Source organism: Prionailurus bengalensis, chromosome D1 (assembly GCF_016509475.1).
Source record: "Prionailurus bengalensis isolate Pbe53 chromosome D1, Fcat_Pben_1.1_paternal_pri, whole genome shotgun sequence".
Taxonomy (NCBI): Eukaryota; Metazoa; Chordata; class Mammalia; order Carnivora; family Felidae; genus Prionailurus; species Prionailurus bengalensis.
Window position 1 is genome coordinate 83385376 of NC_057346.1, and position 16685 is coordinate 83402060.

The 16685-nt window shown below is 34.2% G+C and overlaps 1 protein-coding gene across 2 annotated transcripts in view; it reads left to right on the plus strand.

Moving 5' to 3' along the window:
* The window catches only part of METTL15 (methyltransferase like 15), a 211540-nt gene that overhangs the window by 178433 nt on the left and 16422 nt on the right, over window positions 1–16685 (plus strand). The window contains exon 6 of one of the 2 annotated variants that reach the window (XM_043580851.1): window positions 9557–13091. The exons of the other annotated variant lie outside the window; for it this stretch is intronic. Within the exon in view, the coding sequence (XP_043436786.1) occupies window positions 9557–10002 (446 nt within the window). The 3' untranslated portion in view covers window positions 10003–13091. Of the gene's footprint in view, window positions 1–9556; window positions 13092–16685 lie in introns of those variants that run through there. 2 annotated transcript variants of the gene reach the window in all.

A 16685-nucleotide genomic window follows, 5' to 3' on the forward strand; every position in this document is an offset into this window, starting at 1 on the left:
CTTCAGCCAGGTCACGATCTCGCGGTCCGTGAGTTCGAGCCCCGCGTCAGGCTCTGGGCTGATGGCTCGGAGCCTGGAGCCTGTTTCTGATTCTGTGTCTCCCTCTCTCTCTGCCCTTCCCCCGTTCATGCTCTGTCTCTCTGTGTCCCAAAAAAAATAAATAAAAATAAAAAAATAAAATAAAATAAAATAAATAAAATATTTTCTTTTGAGAGAGAGAGCACGGACAGGGGAGAGGGGAACAGAGAGAAAGAGAGAGCACAATCAAGGGATAGGGGAAGAGAAAGTGAGAAAGAGAGAGAGAATCTTAAGCAAGTTCCACGCTCAGCACAGAGCTTGACACGGGGCTGGATCTCGAGACTCTGAGATCATGACCTGAGCCGAAATCAGGAGTCCGCTGCTTAACTGACTGAGCCAGCCAGGCGACCCTTCAGTTTATAATCACGTGATAGAAAGACACTAAAGGTGTTGAATAGTATAATCACATGATCTAATTTTTATATGAAAAGAAGTGGTCTGAGGTGCCTGGGTGACTTGGTTGGTTGAGGGTAGGACTCTTGCTTTCAGCTCAGGTCATGATCCCAGGGTTGTGTGAGCTGAGCTCCATGCTGAGCATGGATACTGCTTAAGATACTCTTCCTCTGCCCCTCTCCCTCACTGCGTACCTTCCTTCTCTCTTTCCCTCCCTCCCTCCCTCCCTCCCTTCTCTCTCTCTCTCTTTCTCTCTCTCCCAAAAGAAGAAAAAAAAGGATTGACCTGGTGGCTGTGTGGAAAAGATGATGGCTTGGACTAGTGTGATAGTGGAACTGGTGAGAAATGGTGGGGTTCTGGATACAATTCGGATATAGAGCTGTCAAAAATTGCTGATATGAGAGAAAGGGAAGAGTAACCATATGAGACTGTCAGGAACTTTAAAAATCTTGCAACAACAAACTTGATTTGGAATGTGAGAAGCGAGTACCTCTAATGAGGCAGAACTCAACAGTTTTCTTGAACAGCTAGGGTCAATCTCGTATGTCAGAAATTTTCCCAAATTACTGTGTGAGAGGTAAGTATCAAATAATGTAAAATTGAATTGAAATTACAACTTGTTACCGCATAGTGGATTTAATGTACATTTACTTTTAACTATACGTTGTTAAAAGTGTACTTAACTCGAAAACATCTTGCTGTTAAATGTATGTTAACTTTTAATTCCCTTTTGTAGTCAGATTTACTAGCATAATTTTGCAATCATAAAGTATTAGAAGGATATAAAAAACCTCAAAACATGAAAAAAAAAGTATTCGGAGGAAAGCAGTTCTGCTATTTTGAAGAATTCAGAAACTCATGGTTAAGGATTTCATAGGTGTTAAGTGAAATAAAAGCTTACAAAAAATATCAACAGTATTGTGCACTAATCTTTGTGGAAAAAATTTGGGGTTGATATCATTGAAGATCATTCTCATGTCTTATTTTATTCTGTAAAAGAAATATGCAAAAACGTTCACCTTGCACATTGGTTACTTTCAGTTAATAAAGGCTTGCAAGTTTGCATTTCCTGAGGTTAAAATTATTTGCAGGTGCTCTGTTGCATGTGCAAATAATTGATTCATTAAGGACATTCATTCCCAGCCATTATCAAATATCATTAAATACATAGGAATAATTATATTGAGATAATGAAATAACTAGCAAATTTGAGAGTTCAGTTGTCCCATTAAAATCATAATTTGTTACCCATATTCACATTTGGCCAAAAAGTAGGGCATTTCACAACATTATTTGAAAATTCAGTTCATAATGTTTTCTGTGACTAAAAATATGCCCTTCATTTAGTCGTTCATTTATATGATTGAATGTTATACTCTTCACTTATCCATTTATTTTTTCCATTCATTATCTATTTATTATCTTTTCAATAAACATTTACTGAGTGTTTACTATAGTAATTCTGCAATCAAAATCCTCTGTGAAGCTTTTTAAAAGTAGTGATTCCCATGTAATAAACCCCTGAAACTGATTCCATAGGTTTGGACTGGGGCCAGGCGTCTTTTTTTTTCAAAGGCTCCACAGGTGATTGATGTACAGTCAAGGTTAAGAATCACAAGCTTCTCTGTTAAGTATGAGGAATATGAAGAATGAACATGAAACAGCTCCTATTCAGTGTCAAGGTACTGAGACACAAGTAACCTAGTAATCACAGTAGAGTGTGACAAGTGCTCCACTAGGAGTAAGCACACCTCTGCCCACTTAGAACTCATTCACATTGGCCTGGTGTTAACTAAGTCCATTGATGGACTAGAAAACACAAAAGAGATTTTCTCTAAGCACCAAATCAAAGGACCAAATTTGTGATTGAGTCAATATTTTCTGTCTTACCTACTGTATCCCTTAATCAAATGAATTAGCCATCTAAGATCTGTGACTAAGCTCAGGATAGAGGGAAGAGCAGAGACCTGTTTCTATTTCTGATAATAGGATATGAGCGATGAGAAGGAGGTGGGAGAAGGAAGACGTCTTGCAAAACAGTGAGTTCCTCAGGGGCAAGAACCAGGTCTCATTTTAATATTTTTCTTTCTCTGACCTAATTTAGAGTCCAGCAGATGTTCCCACATAGTCTCTGCTTACCTAGGAGAACTCTGGCTCTTGCTCTCTGGCCAGTGACTTTCACAAGCAAGTCCATTTTTGTTACCTTACAGGCACAGGACATTTACTGATTGTCTTTAAACTTGCTAATTCAGACCAAAAATCTTTGCTTAATCCTTGATAGTAGGATTGTCTTTTCTTCTTGTCTATGTGTACCATTGCCAGTTGATGTTTTGTTTTTACTATTTTAATTTCCATTACTGACTGTTTAAATTCTGGTTTTTTCTTTTTAATTTCATTTTATACAATCTGCATCGTCAGCCTTTCTTCCTATAAATGACAGACACAGAAGTGCCAGTTTATAAGGGAAGGGTAGTCCTAGAAATTGAACTTCTCTAAAATAAGGCAGCATATGTACTTCTGATCCCCAGAGCAGCACCAGAAAACTCCACGGAACACATCGTTTGCCCATTGCAGTTCTTTATCTTCCCATAAAGATGGGACTTGAGGAGGTCACCGGACCACACCTGGAAATCCTGCCCAGGAAACCCATTTCACAGAGTCTAGTTTAGGATTTTCTAAGCAAAATAAGAAAGCCCTGGAAGAAAAGCTTTTCATGGATTGGAGTTCTCCTATTATCTTTAAGACCATTCCCAAATAAAATGAAAGCTCTTATTTTCTCTCTCTATTATATGACATTGGCAAGGCCTAATTAGACCCTCTAAAGAAAACTTGTCTGATCACAGTGGTGTTAATTTTTCAGCTGCAGATTCGTATGCAGTATGCATATGTTTAATGTATTAATTATATTAACGTGAGGTTGTATAATATAAAATATGAATAAATTCTCATGTGAAATACTTTGAAATAAAAACAGATCCCTTCATTTAAAATAATTAGGGATCTCATAATTTCACAGCTAGCTGGCTGAATGGATTATAAATGATAATTCAGCCATGGGAAGGTACCATTTAGCTGGTAAATGGAAATGCCTACCATACTTTATGTCAAATGAACCAATGCTGTTGTTTATATTAGAATTTGCATGGTGATTTGAGTTATGATTTTAGCATTTTCTATTTTCATTAGTTTTTAAAAATACATTCATTGACAATATCAAGCAAATATTTTTAACCTCTCTGCCATTGTGTTATTTCATCAAATTAGTTAACATATAGCCAGGTCTGACTAATTCAGTGCTGTTAGAACAACATCGTCGAATATATATCCTTGAAATGTGATAAGAACCAGGAAAGCTAGGGAATTAACCTTTTGAGCCATCCTTTTATTTCTACAAAATACTAGAGATAATGTTAAGAAAAAATGCTACGTTATTTGTTGCTTCATGTGCTCCATGGATGTTAACCTCTTATTTTACATCAAAATACATGTAAATTAAAATGTATTCTATATTACATTTCTTCTTTGAGAAAATTAGTGTTGAACTATGCAAGGTTTGAATCATGCAAGTCTTTAGGAATACACCCTTCCTGAAGCATCCTCTAAATTCATGCTCTAAAATATGAAGAGTTGCATATTTGTTCAGATATTCAAATGTTTTAAAATACATTTCCCAGTGACCAAAACTCATTCTGTGGAAAGCAGGGAGATTGAATAGCAAATAGAAAAGAGGTGATCTCCCTCTTCAGCTTTGTCTTTGATAGTTTGTTTCTGAGAGACCTGTTGTTAGAAGATAAATTTCCTAACATCTAATATCTTCTAAGAGCCTTTCATCAGAGTAGTTTTGGTAGAGGAAAGAGTGAACCCATAACACTGATTTGGTTAACTGTTGACAGCCAGGTTCTCAGCTCCCTGGTACAAGTAAGATACTATTTCTTTCATTCTCTGATCCAGTTCCCCAAGAAGCTTAATCAGGTGTGTCTTAATGTACTTCTGGACCTGCAGGTTACTAAAATGTGTACCAAGGTACCAGCCTTGTATAATTTACTTTGCTGTAAGAAGCATGCCAAGGAAACTCAAGTGCCAGGATTGCAGCCATACTCTCAGATCTTCATCCATAGAAAATCTGGACTGGAAGGATTACATCTCTCTGGGATAATACTCTCTAGGAACAAAAATTTTAAGACATGATTAAACAAAAATTTAAATAGAAAATTTCTGTATAAATGCATTGAACATTATACTTTAATATAATTTGTATACCAATGGAGTAGGTCTAAATAAAATTATATTCATTGATTTATTAAATCAACACTTTTTATTTAACCCTATTCTTGAAAACTAGATGGGGCTTGTCTCTTTTGATGTGCATATTTTAAAATGTAAATACTAACATACATGCATCACTTCGTAATTTTCTTCTTTTACATATCCTAGATACAAATCTCTAATCAGTTATATGATATGCAGCTTTTTCCCCATTCTTTTGGTTGTCTTTTCATTTTCTTAATTGTGTCCTTTCAAGAACAATTTTTTTTAAGCTTATTTATTTATTTTGAGTGAGAGAGACGGCGAGCAGGAGAGGGGCAAAGAGAAAGTGAGAGAGAATCCCAAGCAGGCTCCACACTGTCAGTGCAGAGCCTGACCTGTGGCTCAAAGTCATGACACAAAAGATCATAACCTGAACCGAAATCCAGAGTCAGTTGCTTAACCAACTGAGACACCCACGTGCCCCTAAAGAACAAAATTTTTAATTTTGATGAAGTACAATTTTCTTTTTTTTGTGTGTGTGTGTGTGTGTGTGTGATTTGGGTGTCATATCTAAGAATTATTTGCTAAATTCAATGTCATTAATATTTATCCCTGTGTTTTTCTTCTAAGAGTTTTCTAATTTTTGCTCTTACATTGATGTCTTTGATCCATTTTGAGTTAATTTTTCTATATAACTTAAGGGTCCAACTCCAGTTTTTAGTATATGACTATCCAGTTGTCCCAACACTGTTCGTTTAATACACCATTCTTTCCCTATTGAATGGCTTTGACACTCTTGTCAAAAATCAGTTGCTCATAGATAGAAGGGTTTATTTCTGGATTTTCAATTATATTCTTTTGATTTCTCTGTCGTACCACACTGTCTTAGTTACCATTACTTTTTAGAAAGTTTTGAAATCCTTAAGTGTGAGTCCTCCTTCATTCTCTTTTTTTTTTTTTTTTCATCCCCCCACCCCACCCCTGGATCACTTTGACTGTTCTGGGTCTCTTAGAATTCCATGTGAATTTTAGAATTAGCTTGTCAGTTTATATAAAAGAGTCAGCTGGGATCTGATAGAGATTGCATTGAATCTTAAACCAATTTGGAGGAAGGAGTATTGCCATCTTAAACAAATTTTTAAAATATTGTTTGTAGCTCTCATAGCATAAATTTTACATTTCTTTTTTTTAACTTCATTCCTAAGTGTTTGATTCTTTTTGATGCTATTGGGAATCAAATTTTTGATCTACCCTATGACCCAGCAATAGCACTGCTAAGAATTTACCCAAGGGATACAGGAGTGCTTATGCATAGGGGCACTTGTACCCCAATGTTTATAGCAGCACTTTCAACAATAGCCACATTATGGAAAGAGCCTAAATGCCCATCAACTGATGAATGGATAAAGAAATTCTGTTTATATACACAATGGAATACTACGTGGCAATGAGAAAGAATGAAATATGGCCATTTGTAGCAACGTGGATGGAACTGGAGTGTTATGCTAAGTGAAATAAGTCATACAGAGAAAGACAGATACCATATGTTTTCACTCCTATGTGGATCCTGAGAAACTTAACAGAAGACCATGGGGGAGGGGAAGAAAAAAAAAAAAGGTTAGAGAGGGAGGGAGCCAAAACATAAGAGACTCTTAAAAACTGAGAACAAACTGAGGGTTGATGGGGGTGGGAGGGAGGGGAGGGTGGGTGATGGGCATTGAGGAGGGCACCTGTTGGAATGAGCACTGGGTGTTGTATGGAAACCAATTTGACAATAAATTTCATATTTAAAAAAAATAATAAACTAACCCTAGTGAAAAAAATTCATTTTGGATTGTTTATTATTAAGTGTAGAAACATAACTGATTTGTGCGTGTTAATTTTATATACTGCTGCTTTGCTGAATCCATTTGTTAGTTCTCACAAGGTGTGTATATGTGTGATCTTTATTGTTTTCTACATAGAAGATCCTGTCCTCTGTAAACAGATAATTTTACTTCTTCCTTACCAATCTGGATGCCTTTTATTTCTTTTTTTTGTTTGATTCCTTGATTAGAACTTCCAGTACTGTGTTGAATAGAAGTGGTAAAAAAAAAAAACGGGGTATCCTTGCTGGTTCATGATCGTTGAAGAAAAACTTTCAGTCTTTCACCATTAAGTATAATGTTAGGTCTGGGTTCTCATATACGGGCTTCATTATGTTGAGGTACTTTCCTTCTATTCCTAGTTCTTGAGTGTTTTTTATCATGGAAGAGTGTTGAAATTTTTCAAATGCTTTTTCTGCATCAATTGAAATGATCATGTGTTTTTTTTTTTCCTTCATTCCATAAATACGATGTATTACATTGGTCAGTTTCCATGTGTTGAGCTATCCTTGGTCATGACCATGCAGCTTGGTCATGGCATATAATTCTTTTAATATGCTGCTTTGCTAATATTTTGTTGAGGATTTTAATGTTTATATTCATAGGAGATATTGATCTGTAATTTTCTTGTGATGCCTTTGGTTTTAGTTTCATAGTAATACTGGCCTTATGAAGTAATTTGAGAAGTGTTCTCTTTTCTTCAATTTTTTTTGAAGCATTTGTGAAGTATTGTTATTAATTCTTTTAATATTTGGCACAATTCAGCAGTGAAGCCATCTCTGGGCTTGGACGTTTCTTTGTGGGTTGCTTTTGATTACTGGTTTAATCCTTTCACTTGTAATAGTTCTGTTCAGATTATCTATTTCTTTCTTGGGTCATTTTTTTTTTAAATTTTTTTTTTAACGTTTATTTATTTTTGAGACAGAGAGAGACAGAGCATGAATGGGGGAGGATCAGAGAGAGGGAGACACAGAATCTGAAACAGGCTCCAAGCTCTGAGCTGTCAGCACAGAGCCCGACGCGGGGCTCAAACTCACGGACTGCAAGATCATGACCTGAGCTGAAGTTGGCCTCTTAACCTACTGAGCCACCCAGGCGCCCCTCTTGGGTCATTTTCAATAGTTTGTTGCTTTCTAGGATGTAGCATCTAGTGGATGTGTAGTGGTATTTCATTGTGGTTTTAATGTGCATTTTTATAGCTAATAATGATGAATGTCTTTACATGTTTACTGACTTTTTGTATATCTTTTTGTGAAGTGTTTGTCCAAATTTTTGCCCTTTTTTTTCAAATAGGTGGTTTAGCTTCTGTTTATTAAGTTGTGAGATTTCCTTATATATTCTGGATAAGAGAGTTTTGTCAGATATATATTTTATGTTTAGTATTTACTCTTAGGCCTGTGGTCCATTTTGTATTGCTTTTTGTGTATAGTGTGTAGTAAGAATTGAAGTTCATCTTCTTTTGTACAGATACTCTCTTTCATTGAAATTTTGAGAACTATGTTATTTGGTGCATATGCACTTATAGTTGTATCTTTCTGCTGTATTGACATTTTTGTCAATAGGAAATGTTCCTCTTTGGGACTAGGAATTCTCCCTTTTTTCAAAAACTTGTTTTTTCTAATATTAATATCATTATTATATATTATGATATAATAATATATAATGACCTCTCTTCTTTATGCTTCTGTGTACATGGCATAACTTTCCATAGCCTGTTCCTTGCTTTCACTTCTATTTGTTTTTATATTTAGAGTAATTTCTCTAGACAATGTACAGTTAGGTCTCTATTTTTCCATCTGATGACCTCTGCATTTATATTGGGATGTTGAGTACATTTATACTTTATGTAGTTATTGATATATTTGGTTTTACTGTCTGCCATTTTACTATTTGTCTTCTCTTTGCCTCATTTTTGTTTCTTGTTCTCTTCTGTCTTTTGTGTTAAACAATAATTTTTGTGTATTATTTTTATTCTCTGTTAGATTATTAGCTTTATTTCTTTGCATTATTTTTATCGATTGCTCTAGGGACCACAATATGCAACTTTAACTTCTAGCAAAACATGAATCTTGCAAGCGTATGGTTCCATTTACCCACTCTAATCCTTCACACTATTGCCTATCATATACAGGACATAGCTATCTATATTAAAGTATTTATAAATGTAAAAAATTGTTATAATTTCACTTAAAGAGTCCTGTATTTTAAAGAAAATAAGAGAAGAATTAATATATAAAGATGTATCTATAATCTCTTTTTTTCTGTATATGCAAATTATCATCTGGTGTCATTTTACTTCAACATGGAAGTATTTCCTTTTGCATTTATTGAATACAGACATATTAGCAGTGGATCCTCTCATTTTTTTATTCATTTAAAAATGTCTTTGAACTTTAATTCTGAAGAATAGTTTTAGATAGTCTTCTTGGAAGACAGATATTTTTCCTTAACAATTTGAATGTTATTCTAGTACTTTATAGCTTCAATTGTTCTAATGAGAAAATAACTGTTAATCATATCTTTGCTCTTCTTTATGTAATGTATTTCTTCGTTGTATTCAAGATTTTTCTGATTAGCTTGTAATAGTGTGATTATGATGTGCCTAGATGCAGTTTTCTTTTGTTCATTATATTTGGGGTTCACTGAACTTCTTGTATCAGTGAGTTAATGTCTTTCACCTAAGTTGGGAAATTTTTTTAATCATTCTTTTTTCAAAAATTTGGCTACCTCTTTATCTGCTCCGTGTTTGACACAAGTTACTCTTATGAGTTATGAAAGCTGTTTCTGACACAATAGTTTGAATCTTGGTTGAATGGTTGGAAATAAAATGGGAAAGTATGGCTGAAATGCCACAATTTTCTAAAGAAACTTAGTTCCTTAAATATATGCACACACAATACAACGTAGACTTAGAGTGGAAAATATTAATTTTTCCTCTCCTTTTTTCCTGTTTTCACTAAATTTTTTTATAGGTGCATTTCCTCCATCTGCTATTTTTGCACGAAAAGACTTGCTACAACGATCTACCCATATTGCTACCAAGACTTTCCAAGCTTTTCGAATATTTGTAAATAATGAACTCAATGAACTTTACATAGGATTGAAGACAGCTCAGAAGTTTCTGAGACCTGGTGGTCGCCTTGTTGCCCTCTCCTTCCATTCACTAGAGGATCGCATTGTCAAACGATTCTTGCTTGGGATAAGCATGACAGAAAGGTTTAACCTAAGTGCAAGACAGAAGGTGATACAAGCATCACAATTACGTTCAAGTTATGAAAACAAGGAAGGAGACTCTATAAGCAGAGCCCCTTTAATGTGGGAATTGATACACAAGAAAGTACTTACTCCAGAAGATCAGGATGTACAGGATAACCCCAGAGCACGCTCAGCCAAGCTTAGAGCAGCCATCAAATTATGATAAAGAAAGTTTTCATCATGTGGTCCTTCAAGTTTTCCCTCAGAGTTTCTCTTCTTTTATTGGATATTCCTGAATAACTTAATATAAGGAAGTATGGGATCTATAGAGAAACATGTACTATATATGTGTGGAAATTGAGGGTATTTACCATTTTTTGTCTTAGAAAGAAAATCTCAGAAATACTAGCATGACACAGAAGGTTCAACTCAAGGAGAAGCAGCATCCCAAAACTCGAAAAATGTCTCTATCTGAGCATTATATTTGACTTTTGAAATGTAGTCCTTTCCCTAATCATGGAAAATTTTTAAAAAGAAGAATACTATGTGTATTTATTTAAGTATGAACACTCAGACTGTCGGAAGATAGAGATTATAATTGTATCTGTATTTTCTAAGTTCTGAATTTAGATATTCAGATTTGCAACAAACTTTCTATGGGTCAAGTAATAAATAATAAGTAAGTAAAGATCATCAAAGAAATTTTCATTTCTATTTAGGAGTAATTAATTAGTAAGTACCATAGTCTTCTCAAATACAGGTATTATGTAAATTTTAAATTTTCAAGTATTATTTTTAAAATGCATCATACCGAGAAATGTCACTTTTGAAATTACAGAGTTCATTGTTTTAAAGGAATTTTGCAATATGATATGTACTATATTTTTATATAATATAAAGTAAAAATGCAAAATTGTTCAATAGCCCTCATAGAGAATGTTTCATAAAACTAATATTTAAAGTCAATTATATTTTAATAATATCCCAGAATGTCTTTGACAAATAATAAAATCTGTCATCATTTGAATCTGGCATTTTTTAATTGAGCTATTCAAAATAATTCAACCAAGTCTATGCAATAAAATATAGGGCATATTAAAGATATTAAAATGAATGTGCCCTTTGCCTGGGTGGCTCATTTGGTTAAGTGTCTGACTTCAACTCAGGTCATGATCTCACGTTTTGTGATTTCGAGGCTGGAAGCGGGCTCTATGCTGACAGCTCGGAGCCTGGAGCCTGCTTCGGATTCTGTCTCCCTCTTTCTCTGCCCTTCCCCCTCTCACACTCTGTCCCTCTCTCTCAAGAATGAATAGACATTAAAAAAAAAAAAAGTTTAAAAGGAATGTGCCCTTTAATGTTTTTATTTACCCAACAGTACTGTAATAGTAAGATGTTTTTTCAGGAGACGTTCACTTGGTAGAGGATTCTTAATGACATTGATTCATAATTCACGTATAAACTTTTTATATAGAAATAAACATTTCTATTTTTTTTTAATTATTCAGCAAGCAGTGAACTAGGCAGAGAAATAAAGGTGAGTAAAATATGTCACAGTATCTGGCCTGTAGAGTTTAGAGTCTAGTGGAGAAGAGTGATGGTAGTTAAATAATCACAAAAGTCAATGTAAAATTAACACAGTGGTAAAAGCTACAAAGAAGCAATACAGGGATAAGAACATCTAGTAGGGATTTCATTTACTGAAGGAAACCAGGCCTGACAACGTGATGCTTGAATTATGACTTGAAGGATGAATGAGAGATATAGTCAAAGGGTACACTGGCATGTTGAATAAAGGTGTATATAAATGATTGCTTTCTTAAGTAGTTCCTGATATCATATTTATACTACTAATATGCTTAGTAAACTATTCAAATACAGGGAAAATTCATTCTCTCCACTATGATGACATTCTGAATTGGTGAGTACAAGTGAATAAAATATTAACATAACTATGGGCAAAAGATAAGAATTAAATACTTTAATTCTCCTTAGATTTACTTTATCTACCTCTGTGATATTTAACTTTAGTTCTCAAGCTTGTGCGCCACTTTTACTTTATTTTTTTAAATTTTATTTATTTATTTTGAGAGAGAGAGAGAGCACAGTGGGGTAGGAGCAGAGAGAAGGAAAGACAGATTTCCAAGAAGGCTCTGTGCCATCAGCACAAAGCCCGATGCAGGACTTGAACTCATGAACTGTGAGATCATGACCTGAGCCAAGATTAAGAGTTGGATGCTTAACTGATTAGCTCACCCAGGTGCCCCACAGCTTTTATTGTATAGGCTGTATTCAAGTCTGAGCAATTCTGCAGTGAAAGTAATTTCTAGTTATGCAGAATTAGAAAATATTCTAGGAAGCAGTGTCCTCAATTTAGAAAGAAATGAATGCACCCAGGTTAATCTGCTAATCTTTTCTGAAAAAAAAATGTTTTGCATGTAAGTCATATTTGTGAATGAGGAAATTCCAAAAGGTGAATTCCTGTATGAGTATCTGATTGGAAAATAGGAGATCACACTCATATATAACAATGATTCACTTATTCATCAGTCATTTTTGGATCCTGTATAGTATGGGAATTTTTTTCTTTAACATTGAATGGCAAGTGACTGCACTGGATTGAATAGTGTTTCCGCTCCAAAATTCATGTCCTTCTCAGAACATCAGAATATGACCTTATTTGGCACTGTGGTCACTACAGATGTAAGTACTTAAGCTGAGGTCATACTGGAGCAGAGCAGGCCCTTAATCCAATATGTATGGTATCCTTCTAAGAAGAGAAGAAAGACAGAGACACAGGGAAGAATGTCACATGAAGATAAAAGCAGAGATCAGAATGATACATCTACAAGCCAAAGGACACCAAGGATTGCTGGCAACCATTAGTACCTAAGAGAAGCATGGACGAGATTCTCCCTCAGTCTGAAGTCGGAGCCAACAATTTTGCTGACACCTTTATTTCAGACCTTCAGACTCCAGAACCACGAGACAATATGTTTCTGTTGTTCAGAGCCACCTAATGTGTGGTAATTTGTTACAGCAGCCCTGGGAAGCTAATACCGTGATAGAAAAAAATCTTGAATATTCATGAAAGAAATCCTTTCTTCGATAAATACCAAATTAGTTTCAAATGTTGTAGTGTAAAAATATATGTTATTTTCTGTAACTAGGCTGTTTGCCACAATCATTCTTGCCTGGTTCTTAGTCTTTGCTGTAGGATGTATAATAAAATTCATGAATGAGTTTATGCTGGAAAATGTTTTTGTGAAATTCAAACAGTACATACAGAAAATAAACACTGGTCTTAAAAATGAATGTGTATTTCTTTTCTAATCAAATATAATGAATATAAAACAAGTGTCTTACGTTTCTGAATCTCTTCTTGACTGCTTTCTACTAATCATTTTAATATAGCATCAATACCACTGTGTAGTACATCAGTTCTTAAGAGGTTTTAGTTCGTTGCTTATTAAGAAATTAAATTTGGGGCGCCTGGGTGGCGCAGTTGGTTAAGCGTCCGACTTCAGCCAGGTCACGATCTCGCGATCCGTGAGTTCGAGCCCCGCATCGGGCTCTGGGCTGATGGCTCAGAGCCTGGAGCCTGTTTCCGATTCTGTGACTCCCTCTCTCTCTGCCCCTCCCCCGTTCATGCTCTGTCTCTCTCTGTCCCAAAAATAAATAAACGTTGAAAAAAAATTAAAAAAAAAAAGAAATTAAATTTAATAACAGCACACAACTTTTAGTTGATATCTCTATTTTGTATATTCATTTTAAGTACTGTATATTAGTTATTATATAATCTCTTTGTAGTTTCTAGAGTCATTTGAGAGACATGAATCATTTGAGAGACATCTTTTCTATTTCATGTAATATATGATACAATATTTGTGCTTAAAGTCATTTTTATTGAAGTATTTATTATGTTACAACCAATAGTTCATGAGAGAATCCAATATGCCTAAGTAGGTTTTTTATATCTCTTAAAATTCACTTGTGAGCATTTGAAAATCGTATTTTCTTTAGTCTATGCAGAGTAATAAATGTTCAGAGGTTTATAAAATTCTCTTTTCTGATTTTTGTTTTTAAATAAGCAGAAATAATGATGTATCTACACTGCAGACTTCTAAAAGAAAGCAATGTTAATTTCATTTTAAATCTCTCATTCAAAAAGTAAGAGATAATTCTTAATGGAAAATTCAAAATGTACATATAAATGTACAAATAAAAAATCTGTATCAGCACTTTTATTCCGTTAAAATGTATATGTATATTTCTTACATAGTATGTATTAAAAGCTGACTATTTGCGGGCACCCTGCTGGCTCATTTGGAAGAGCATGCAGCTCTTGATTGTTGATCTTGGGGTTGTGAGTTTGAGCCTCACATTGGGTGCAGAGATTACTTAAATAAATAATTTTTTTAAGCTATTTAGGAAGAAATCAAAACAATTCTCACTTCTTTTTTATAGTTTTATTTTACACTGTATTATCCATTAAATTAATAAATTTAAGGTGATATTTCTTTTATTTTTTTTAATTGAAGTATAGTTAACATAAATGTTATATTAATTTCAGGTTTACCACATAGTGATTCAGCAATTCTATACATTATGCTTGCTCACCACAGTAAGTATAGTTACTATCTGTCACCTTACAACACTATTGTAATATTATGGACTATATTTCCTACACTATACTTTTCATTCCTGTGATTTACTTATTTTATATCTTTAAGTCTGTACCTCTTAATTCCCTTTACCTTAATTGCCTACCCTCTGGAAGTCACCTAATTTGTTGTCTGTGTTTATGATTCTGTTTCTGCGTTTGTTGTTGTTGCTTTGGTTGTTCTTTGGTTGGTTTTTGGATTCCACATAAAAGTGAAATTATATGTTATTTCTCTTTGTCTGGCTTATTTCACTTAGAATAATACCCTCTAATTCCAACCATATTTTCAGAAATGGCAACATTTCACTTATTCATGGCTGAGTAATATTCCATTGTATGCATATATCATATCTTCTTTATCCATTTATGTATTGATGGACACTTTGGTTGCTTCCATAACTTGGCTATTGTGTATAATGCTGCTATAAACATAGGTGTGCATATATATCATCTTGAGTTAGTCTTTTCATTTTGAGGGGGTAAATACCCAGTCGTGGAATTACTGGGTTGTGTGGCATTTCTATTTTAATTTTTTGAAGAAACTCCATACTATTTACCATAGTGTTTATACCAATTTACATTCCCACCAGCTGTTCATGGGTGTTTTTTTTTCCTCCGCATCCTTACCAACAGTTATTTCTTGTCTTTTTGATACTAGACATTCTGACAGGTATAAGTTGATAGCTCATGGTGATTTTGATTTGCATTTCCCTAATGATTAGTGATGCGGAACATTTTTTCTTGTGTCTATTGGCCACCCATATATCTTCTTTGGAAAAAGGTGTATTCAGGTCCTCTGTCCCCTTCTTAATTGGATTGCTTGTTTTGGTGTTAAATTGTGTAAGTTCTTTATATATTTTAGATATTAGTCCCTTATCAGATATTCTTTTTTATTTTATTCTTTCAAAACTTTTAATTTTAGATTTATTTAGGGCCATTTTCAAATGTGTATAGAATATTTACTTTACTCTAACAGATGACAAGACAGCTCCCTCTCAGACCCTGGCCTAAAGGAATTTGCTTAGTTATAGAGCAAGAGGATAACATTAAACATGGAAGCTTTTGACTTGGTCTTGTTTTTAAGCTCTTTCCCTTTCCTGTTTCTGTTCACATTGGTATGTGAATTTCTTATACCAACTGTCGTGGCATTATGTTTCATATTTACTGTAGATAAAGAAATATTAGACAATATTAGCATGTACTCTCACAAACTAAGCCCTACATGTTAGGATTTCTGTAATGACTAAAAATTAACTGAAAATTGCTTACGGTCAAAATTGTATAATTTTAATTGAGCTACTTTTCTACTGAGTTTTTGTGATTGCTGCCTTAATCTAGTAGATTTGTGTGTGTGTGTGTGTGTGTGTGTGTGTGTAGGCAACATTCTTTAATAGAGGTAAGCAATAAAGAATAGAAGGGAATTTTGTGAAGTGCTTCGTAAATATAAATTTAGTGATAGAAATCTTGATCAGAGATATATTTTTCTCAGAACCACAATGCCATATGTTCGATGTTGAATGAAGCATGATTTATAAAAATCAGCATCATATTCTAAAGAGGCTGGATTGTATAACAAGCATAACTATTTTTATATTATTTTCTCAAATTTCATCTGTTTATAGCTACTATTTCCAGCTAATGTTTGGTAACACACAGCATGATCTGCGGGAATACTAAGAGAAAGTTTAAATATATATAAATTATTTTTTATAAGTCTAGTTACAGCATAGATTTCCCAAAGCATTAAAAAGTTCAATAGAATTAATTACTTAAGATGCAGTGGTGATAGTCATAATGCTTGTTATTTAGATGGACCTTAAAAATTCTTCATAGACTTTTGTCCACCTCATTCTTTTCTTATATATTCTACCAAAATTGTTGGACAATAAAATAAAGAATAAAATTTAATACTCTGATATGCACAGTAGAAGTTTGCCTCTTTGGTAATGTCACATCTCCTTAAACAGTACTTTACCTTAAATATTGAACAAGTTTTCTACATTAGCATATGTCCTATTAAAATTTTTTTTCGATGTTTATTTTTGAGAGACAGAGTGTGAGCAGAGGAGGGACAGAGAAAGAGGGAGACACAGAATCAGAAGCAGGCTCCAGGTTCTGAGCTGTCAGCACAGAGCCCGACATGGGGCTTGAACTCACGAACCATGAGATCATGACCTGAGCTGAAGTCTGACGCTTAACTGACTGAGCAACCCAGGTGCCCCTTAGTACATGCCTTATTAAATATA